Source organism: Castor canadensis, chromosome 10 (genome assembly GCF_047511655.1).
Source record: "Castor canadensis chromosome 10, mCasCan1.hap1v2, whole genome shotgun sequence".
In the NCBI taxonomy this organism is placed as follows: Eukaryota; Metazoa; Chordata; class Mammalia; order Rodentia; family Castoridae; genus Castor; species Castor canadensis.
In genome coordinates this window covers 62,672,002-62,681,266 of record NC_133395.1, presented here as the reverse complement: position 1 = coordinate 62,681,266, position 9,265 = coordinate 62,672,002, and the positions used below count along the sequence as shown (strand labels likewise).

The following is a 9,265-nucleotide window of genomic DNA, read 5'->3' as shown; positions in this document are numbered from 1 at the left end:
GCAAAAAGCTAGTGAGATTCCCACCTCATTCAGTAATCTGGAGATACTGGTGATGGCTTGTAATTCCAACTACTCTAGAGATTTTAAGTAGGAGGATTGAGGTCTGAGGTAGGCCCCTGGCAAAAATGAGACCTATCTAAAAAACATAACTAAAGCAAAAAAGGGCTGGTGTTTAAACGGTAGAGCACCTGCCTAGCAAGTGTGAGTCCCTGAGTTCAGACCCCAGTACTGCCAGAAAAAAGAAAGAGAGAAAGGAGGAGGTGGAGGAGAAGGAGGAGATGGAGAAGGGAGGGAAGGAGGAGGAGGAGAAGGAGTGAGGGAGGGAAGGAAGGAAATACTCGAGTCTGTGTAATTTATAAAGAATAGAGGCTTATTTCACTCATGGTTTTATGGAGGCTGGGCAGTCCAAACACATGGTTCTGGCACCTGGTGAGGGCCCTCCTGCCAGGGCCCTCACAACATGGCAGAGGGCGTCAAATATGAAACAGAGCAAGGGTGCTAGCCTGGTCTCTTTTCCTCTTTGAAGAAGCCACTAATGCTGTGATGACCCCACTCTCATGACTTCCCAAAGGCTGAACCTCTAAATACTATTAACGTATGAATTTGGAGATTAACTTTGCTTTCTTTCAGTGTTAGAGATGGAACCCAGGGCCCTCTACCACTAAGCTATACCTTCAGCCCTAAACACATAAATGTTTGGAGGACACATTCAAGCCATAGTAGTCCCCATTCCTTCCTTACTTTCATGCAGGACTTTGGGTGCCAACCTAATTTATCCTGACAGCTATGGGAGCCCTCAAAGCCAGAGTGTGCTTTGACCAAAGGATATAACTGACACCATGTTCCAATAGAGGATTTAGAGGGCCATTGTGTGTGTTTCTACCAGCTTTCTTGCTCTTCTTCTATCACAAGGGTGATGTGTCCTCAGTAGGAAACTCCTCCTGCAGCCTTCATCACCCCAAATATGACAACACACATAAGGACAGAATGAGAAGCATTGGTTGGGACAAGCCCCTGGGATTTGGGAAAGAATCTGTTTCTGTGGTAAAGCAGACAAGTAAATCTAGACAATTAATTAGGGCAGTGGCTCATGTCTGTAATCCTAGCTATTCAGGAGGATCATTGTTCAAAAAGTTCAAGAGACTCCATCTCAATAGAAAAAACTAGGCATGGTGGTGCATGCATGTCATCTCAGGTATGGGGAAGCACAAGTAAAGGGTCATAGTCCAGGCTGGCCCAGGCATAAAGCAAGACCCTATCTCCAAAAGAGCCAGAGTAAAAAATAACGGCTGGCAGCTTAGATGAAGTGGTAGACAGCCTGCCTAGCAAGTGCAAGGCCCTGAATTCAAACCCCAGTGCTGCCAAACGAAAAAAAATCTAATAATCACCCAAGTTGCTAATCCAGGAAATACCATAAATCATTGTTGTTTTAAGCCACCAGTTAGGGTCTTTGTAAGGCAGGAATAAATAGATAACTAGGGCATTTTGTAAAGAAGGGATGTTCTACTTGAACCAAACCATGGGAGAGAGAGAAGAGAAGAGGAGAGGAGAGGCGAGAAGAGAAGAGAAAAGAAGAGAAGAGAAGAATGAACTTCAAGAGAAGAGAAAATGAACTTGAGAAAAACTGGGAGCAATGTAACTAATGTACAGTATAAGTCTAATCCAAATTATCACTATAAAGCCCCCCTGTATCATGAACATATCCTAATAAAAATTTATTAAAAATAAAGAGAAATACCATAGAAGTGTTTTAGAGTTTTTCAATCACCAGGATAAGATTTAAGAAAAAAATTGAGATCTATCAGCATAAGGCACCAAAAAGGTTCAAGACTGGAATGATACCCTCCTCAGCTCTCTCTCTTTCTTGGCTCTTCCTTCCCCTTGTTAGGTTGTCACCCAGCTCTGGGCCAGGATTCCAGGAGCCTGTTCCTGAATTAAATGTCAGGGGTAATTTGAGAATCAAAAGTCTTCTTGTCAATTTATGGGCTTAAACCTGAAATTAAGGTTTCTTTAAGGCAATTCAAGTTGTTTTGCTCCAAAAGAAGTTGGATGTCATAAATGAAGGAAAATAGTAAGCACTCTACAATTTTTAAGTTCAATTTTGTGTGTGTAGCCAACAAGTATATGAAGATGTGTTCAAATCTAATCTGAATCTCAAAAGCTTCAAATGTTAATCCCTAAGCATTAATTATAACATTATTATTTGAGGGGGGCAGCACTGGGGTTTGAATTTAGTACCTTACACTTGCTAGGCAGGTGGTCTACCACTTGAGCCACTCTGCCAGCCCTTTTTTTGTGTCAGGTATTTTTGAGATAGCATCTTGCTTTTTTTGCCTGAGATCCTCATGGTGTCTGCTAGGATTACGGGCATGAGCCACAGTGCCAGGCTTAATAATAATTGCTTTATTAAGCAGTTAAAATGTTTCAGGTTTAGGTATTTGTATTTCTACTTTATGGTTGTTGTTTTTTTGTGTGTGTGTGGGGGGGGTTGTCGGGGAGCTTGAACTCAGGGCCTCACGCCTGGCACTCTACCACTTGAGCCACAGCCACAGCCCTTTTTTGCTTTAGTTACTTTTCAGATAGAGCTGTGGGTTTTTGTCTGGGATTATACATGTTTACTACCATGGCTGATTCTCTTCTATAATTTAACTGAAGCTTTGAAAATTAAAGAAAATTTCCATGGTCACAAAAAGACAAAGGTGGGAGTTGAAAAGACCAAGGTCTATCTGTGGCTACACCTGTGTTCTTTGCAGGACAGCCATAGAGCTTTCTATGTTACTGTTATATATCTCTGCTCCCCAGTATGGTAGCCACAGCGTGGTGGCTAACAAGCTCTTGGAATGAAACTAGGGCCACTGAGGGACTCAATTTTTAATTTTAACTCATTTGAATTTAAACAGCAGTATGGTTGCTGTGTTGGACAGCACAGCTGTAGGACATAATACTACCTGGTCTATAAATGCTCAGGTTCCTGTGAGCTCATGTGTAGCACATCTGGAGAGCAAAGAGAGAAAATGGGGAAGAGCAGTTGGAGAAAAAAAATAACATTTTAGCCAAATCAAAGTCATTTAATCTGAAGGATTTAGAGAGAGATAGACCTCAAAGTTAAAAGACTCATAGAATTTAGGTAGGAAACACTTTTTTTGTAAAAGTTTCATTGCCTATTTTAATTAGGAATTATTAACATATTACCAGTGCTCATTAGGAACATAGCAATTTGAAAAAGGGAGGAAAAAAATGTGTCCAGAACTGTATTGCTAACACAAGCTGTTTTAGGTCTCTAGGCATTTTCCAAGCTGAGGAATCATTAATTCTACAAATAGTAGGGAGAAAGGAGTAGTTTATAATCAAACTAGTTAAACAACCCTTTTGGTATCTACTTTTAGGTGTCTGCCTTCTTCCTCCCATTGTTTTCCATGAATGGCTTTAGAATTGAATATTTATAAATTGAAATCTTTAATGCTTTTAGTAAGTGTACACTGATATGATAAATAGGTACAGAAATATGTGATGAAATCTCTCACCATCCTGCTCTGTTCTGCTTGGGATGCCAGTCATCCTTTTGTCCAGTGTATCCATGTGTATACACAATCTGCCCATTAATCTCTTAGTAGCTGTGTTGGTTATGGGACTGACTACAGAGGTATGGAAATACTTGTGTATAAGTAACCCTTGTTTAACCAATAATGACCCCTAAGTGTGTGATGATAATGATTTGGATATGCCAAAAAGAAGCTGTAAAGTGTTTCCATCAAGTGAGAAGACACAGGGCTTGATATTACCTGTGATTTCAGGGATCTACTAGGTGCCATGGATGGGGGGACTACTGCTCTGTACTGGGTCCAACATATGAATTTTGGAGGAACATTTATCCTCCAATCACAGCAACAGGTGAATGAAAGAAATAAGGCTAAACAATTGTAGAACTACGAAACAGTAAATAAAGTCTTAATGAGGTTCAGAGAGAAGATACCACTTCTGGATAGAAAGATAATGCTATGGTTTGGATGAGGTTTGAGTGTGTTCCCCAAGGGTTCAAGTGCTAGGAACTTAGTGAGTGAGGCAATATTGGGAGGTGGTGGAACCTTTAAGAGGTGGGGTTTAGTGTAAGGTAATTATGTCATTGGGGAATCTGCCCTTGAAAGGGAATAGCAAAGTTCTCATGTAACCCCAGTTAGTTCTAGCTAGAGAGGATTGTTGTAAAAGAGCAAGACTGCCCCTTACCTGCTCTCTGGCTCCTGATCTGCCATGTGATCTCCCTCTCTCACATGTACTTTCTGCCATGATGCCTTCTGCCGACCAGCCAAGGGGCCTTCATTAAGGATGAACTGAGGGAGCTGCCTGATCTTGGACTTTCAGCCTCCAGAACTGCAAGCAAACCTCTTTTATCAACAAGTTTTCCAGCCTCAGGAAATCTTTCATAGCAATAGAAAACAAATGGATATTGATAGTAGCAATATCAACATAGCAATTTCAAAGCACTACCATGTGTCTTTTAGAATTTGATTCTCTCAAAAATTCAGTGATTCAGAATTCTCATTTGATGAAGAGAGAATTCAGGGAAGGTAAATGACTTGACTGGCTTCACTTTGGTAGGAAGTCAGCCCTGGGGCTTGAGTTTTCAGATTCTGAAGTTCTCCCCATTGTAGCACATGGAAGGTCATGGAACATGTGACCACTAGGCTAAATATTTAAAGAAGGACCAATTTTGACAGGCAGAGATGGGGCAGGACCTTCTAGATAAATCAAACAGCAAAGATATGAAAGGTAGAAAGTTTAAGATACATTTGGGAAAGGTGAGCAGAATATGTTAGTTGGCTAAATCATAAACTATATGCAAGGGAGCTAGAAATAAGAAAAGCACTGCACTATGACTGTATCACAGAAGATCTTAACCACCAGACTAAGGAGTTTAAAAATGATTCACTGGACAATGGCAGAGGGAGCCACTGATAGGGAGAACAGATAAGGTCAGGAAAACTTGGAGAAGTGAGTAGATTGTTGTGGAGGGGTTGAAGAAGGCATGGGGACCAGAAAGGATGCATGCAAAGCAGAGATTCCAGAAACGGAGTGGTGCATTAACACGGTAACTGGTGGGAGAAGGGGAGGACAAGGCAGACGGTAAAGATGGCTCTTGGTTCTGAGCAGAGTTCCTGGAGAAACGGTTGTGCCAGTCACGGAGCATGGAGCTTGCTAAGAGGTACTGATTTAGAAGGAAAATCCCAAACTCCTGTTTGGATCTGCTATGTGTGTTGCCTACTGCACTTGATCACCAGACCATCTATGAGCATAACTCCCGGTACTTGGGAATATGGAGGAGGAAGAGGGTCTGCCCAGGCTGAGGGCAGCCTTCTGTCTCCATTCTGCTAGTATCTAGGCTTTCCCATGCTGCCTTATTCTGAAACAGAGCTCCAAGACAGGAAATTTAAATTTGAACCCAATTTCCTTGTTAAGGAGGTACATTTGTCAATGTTGGAGGTTAGAATACATTTAAGGTTGTAAACTTGACTTATAACCTTTTAAATACTTAGACATGTGATACAGTCTTTCATTTCTTATCTTGACCGGAGGTTGAGGAAGCAGCAGGCTAGAAAGGTCTTCCTACCACGAACCTTAAGTTTCCTTCTCTTTTCTTAGCACACACCACACTTTCTCAGTGGTTACTTGTTTCACTGTCTATCTGTTCTGGTAAACATGAAAGGGTGTGAAGGCAGGAACCAGGATGTCAGTTGGAACCAGGATGTCAGTTGGAACCAGGATGTCAGTTTACAAAGGGATCCTAGCTTCAGTGCAATGATTGACACATAGTAAATGCTCAATAAATGTCAGAAAAGTGTGAAGAAAGACTGGAGCTTTTGGTGACAGCAGGTAAGGTGAAGAGAGAGGTAGAAGGGGATAAGACCCGGACAAAAGAATACCTGCTAAATTATAAAGAAAACTGAGCAACAGTCTGGAAATTTCTCTTGTAGTCAGTCATGGAGGGGGGTAGACACAAACTTCTACCTCCTGAAGAACCAGAGTTGAGCCAATGTACTTATGCTAAGTCATAAGTGATTTTTTTCATTGTTTTCTTCAGGAGAGTGGTTAGACTATTATCAAGTACCGCACATGGAGGGCTTGATTTTCTGAAGTAATCACTAAAGCCCATTTAAAATGTGAATTAACACTTAAAAGTAGAGAAAAAAAAGAATCTAGCCTTTTTTATTTTTCCTGAAAAATTACACCTTCTGGCATCAGTGGGCCACAGTCCAATGTCAACAATGGTCTGAAGGCTTTAAATGGGCCTGTGTTTATCAATAGGCCACATGTCTCCATTCACAAGAATGCCTGCGACATAGCTTGGCCACTTAATGCCTGTGAATTCCTAACTCTTGGACCACAAGCTCTTCCGGGGCCCTTTCTTTTGAAAATTGTCTTCAACTAAACTCCACAGTATGTTTCTACCAACCTTTGACCACACTCAGCTTATTTGAATTATATGCAATATAACATTTCATACCATCTTATTTCTACCAGGGATTCTGAAACTTAATAACCTCATAAGCCTCACCTGCCCCAAACAGCGTTCAGTGTTATCCTTCAAATGCCCCTCGGTCATTCCTCCCACGACCCCAGAGGGAGATGGAAGACTGGAGTCTGTGAACCAGGGTTTGACCGGAGGTGTTGGGGGGGCAGAGGAATACAGGAACTGTTAAGTGAAGGTTGCAAAAGCGGGTTTGAGAGGATAATGAAACCAGGAACCTGGGATATATCTCAGGGCATGCTTAGGCCCTGGGTTCGATCCCCAGCATCACCAGACCCAAACCAAACAAATTTAAAAGAAACCAGGTGACGCTAGAATGCTAATTTGTTCGATTGGTATTTACCGAGTACCTACGACGTGCCGGGTACTGTTTAGACCAGAGAGATTCATCGGTAAACCAACCAGACTCTGCTCTGAGCTGAATTCCAGTACAGGAAACCAGGTTAACACGCATAGCACACTTATCACACACACACATATGTACATGTGAAGTGGAAATAAACGGTATTTATAAAACCGAAGAACAGCAAGGGAACAGCGCTTGAGGGTGGCTTCTATTTGAGGAGACTCCAAATAAGCGAAGGAGCAAAGCACGGCCAGTTGTTCTTTTTCTAATTTTTCAGGCTGCAAGAAGTGAGGAATACCGCCAGAGGACCCGCCCCTCTTTCCGGATAGGGCGCAAGGTGCAGTCTCCAAGGAAGCTCCTCCTTCCGCTACGCCCAGAGGCGGGGCTTCGCGGCCAGCGCCCGAAAGGCGACGGGCTCCGAAAGCGCGCGCGCACAGCTATCCCGGCATGCTCCTAGATTTCCTTGGGCGTGGAGAAATACTCTGGCCAGCACCTGGCATGCTGGGAACTGTAGTTCCCCCCTGCCGCCCTGTGTCCCGGGTGGGGCGGTAAAAGCCCCTAAGTCCCGCTCCATTTCTGGCACATGACTTGCAGCCCCAAGGGGAGGCCCTACTGGGGGTTTGGGAGCAGGGTCATCTCGAAAATCAGCGGGGCGAGCAGCCAGGCCAGTCGCCGCCTCTCGTTACGTATCCTCAGCCCCCCGAGCGCACGCCACTCCTCAGCGCCGTTCCCGCCCGCCTGGCCTGGCCGTCGGCCGCCGCCTCCCCCCGGCGCTGCTGCCACCTCGCGCTCGGAGGCGTCACGGAACGTGCTCTCTCCCCCTCCCCCTCCCTTCCCCTCCCGGCCTCCCCCACCCCCCCTCCCGCGCCGAGACTCGCCGCCGCAGCCGCAGGAGTAGCCGCCGCCGGAGCCGCGCGCAGCCATGGCCGAAAACCCCGGCTTGGAGAACCACCGCATCAAGAGCTTCAAGAACAAGGGCCGCGATGTGGAAGTGAGTGTGCTTCCGCGGTCTGGGCCCTCCGGCGGCGGCGGCGGAGGAGGGGCGGGGGGCCAGCGCCAGGCTGTTTCTCGCCGGCTTGCGGTCAGTCGGAGTTAGCCACCGCCTCCCGTCACCGCGGCCCTGGGCTGGGTGGAGTGGGCAGCGGGACTCGGGCCGGCAACTGCAGCCACCCTCCGGAGCTGCCGGCGCGGGGACCGGGAAATGCCGGGGCTTTCGGCCCCGTCACGCGGGCGCGGCCTGGTGGCGGCGGGGAAGGGATGTGGAGCTGAGGCGGGGTCCGCGGGCCGGGGCCGCGCGGGCGGGCGGACGGGAGGACGGACGGGCGGACGGGGATGCTTGCCGCCGTCGGCCGAACCGCTGGGTCCGCCCGCAGCTCGCGTTCGCTGCCAGTGCAGCCTCCCGCCCGGCGCTGCCCGCTCGGTACTCCCGCGCTGCGGCACATGGAGCCTCGGCTCCACGGGTCCCGCGCCTACCTTCTGCGAGCCGGGCCCAGGCGGGCGGTGGCAGCCCGCAGAGGGGGGTGGGGACCAGCCGGGTAACCGACTTGTTTGAGGGTGGTGGTTGGGGGAGGGTAGGATGCGCCAGGATAATTTTCCTATATTCCAATGCCGTGCTCTGGACCAGTCGCGCTGAGCTTTTCCAGCTCGTACTCCGGAACACGGCTGGCATTTGAAGCGAGCTGAAGGTGGACAATAGTTTACCATCTATTGTGTTCAGGCATTGGGAAAGAGGTGGTTCTGACCTCCGCTCTTAGGACATGTTTTCTTAGCCTTTTCTGGAGTGGAAGTGTGCACAGGATAATAAATTCTTTGATAGGTTTTGCTGAAATAAATTGGTAAAATAATTGAGTGTACATAGGTTCCTACGTCCTTGTATATAACTCATGCACCAAGCTGGTAGATTTTCCAAGTGCATGCAAAACTGTAAACATTCATTGTGGTCACTCAGTTCGTTGCTACTCAGCATGTTGCCATTGTCTCATTAAGGTGACATTAGCAGCTACTATTTGCAAACTCGGCTTATTGAGGTAGCGCTAGAGGTCCCTCTGCAGCAACTAAAACCAGTGAAATATAATACACAAACTTCACTGGAACTCTGACCTCTAGATTTGAAAGGGGGGAAATGGTTTTAAGTCCGCAGCCTCCTTTTCTAATACTGTCACATGATGTACAGTTCTGTAATTTTTGCTGAGGGGCCAGGATTTATTTGATTTAACCTTAGAGGAGATAACGGGGTAAATAAAACTCGGGCCATTTTTTAGGCTACAAAATTAAATACTAATTGGGAACAACCTAAGGGAATATCTGTGGAATTCCCATTTGAGTGAACAGATAAGGGTCATCTACCTCTGGCCTGATCATGCTTAGTTTTCTTTGTGAGAAATACTTCTAAGCAA

The 9,265-nt window shown here is 46.0% G+C and overlaps 1 protein-coding gene across 2 annotated transcripts in view; it reads left to right on the top strand.

The window, feature by feature from the left end:
- Positions 1-7,722: 7,722 nt before the first annotated feature.
- The window catches only part of Kpna3 (karyopherin subunit alpha 3), an 86,010-nt gene continuing 84,467 nt past the window's right edge, over positions 7,723-9,265 (top strand). The window contains exon 1 of one of the 2 annotated variants that reach the window (XM_020170900.2): positions 7,723-7,860. In XM_020170900.2, the coding sequence (XP_020026489.2) occupies positions 7,792-7,860 (69 nt within the window). In that variant the 5' untranslated portion in view covers positions 7,723-7,791. Of the gene's footprint in view, positions 7,951-9,265 lie in introns of both variants that reach the window. The other variant, XM_074043414.1, reaches the window with a different exon arrangement.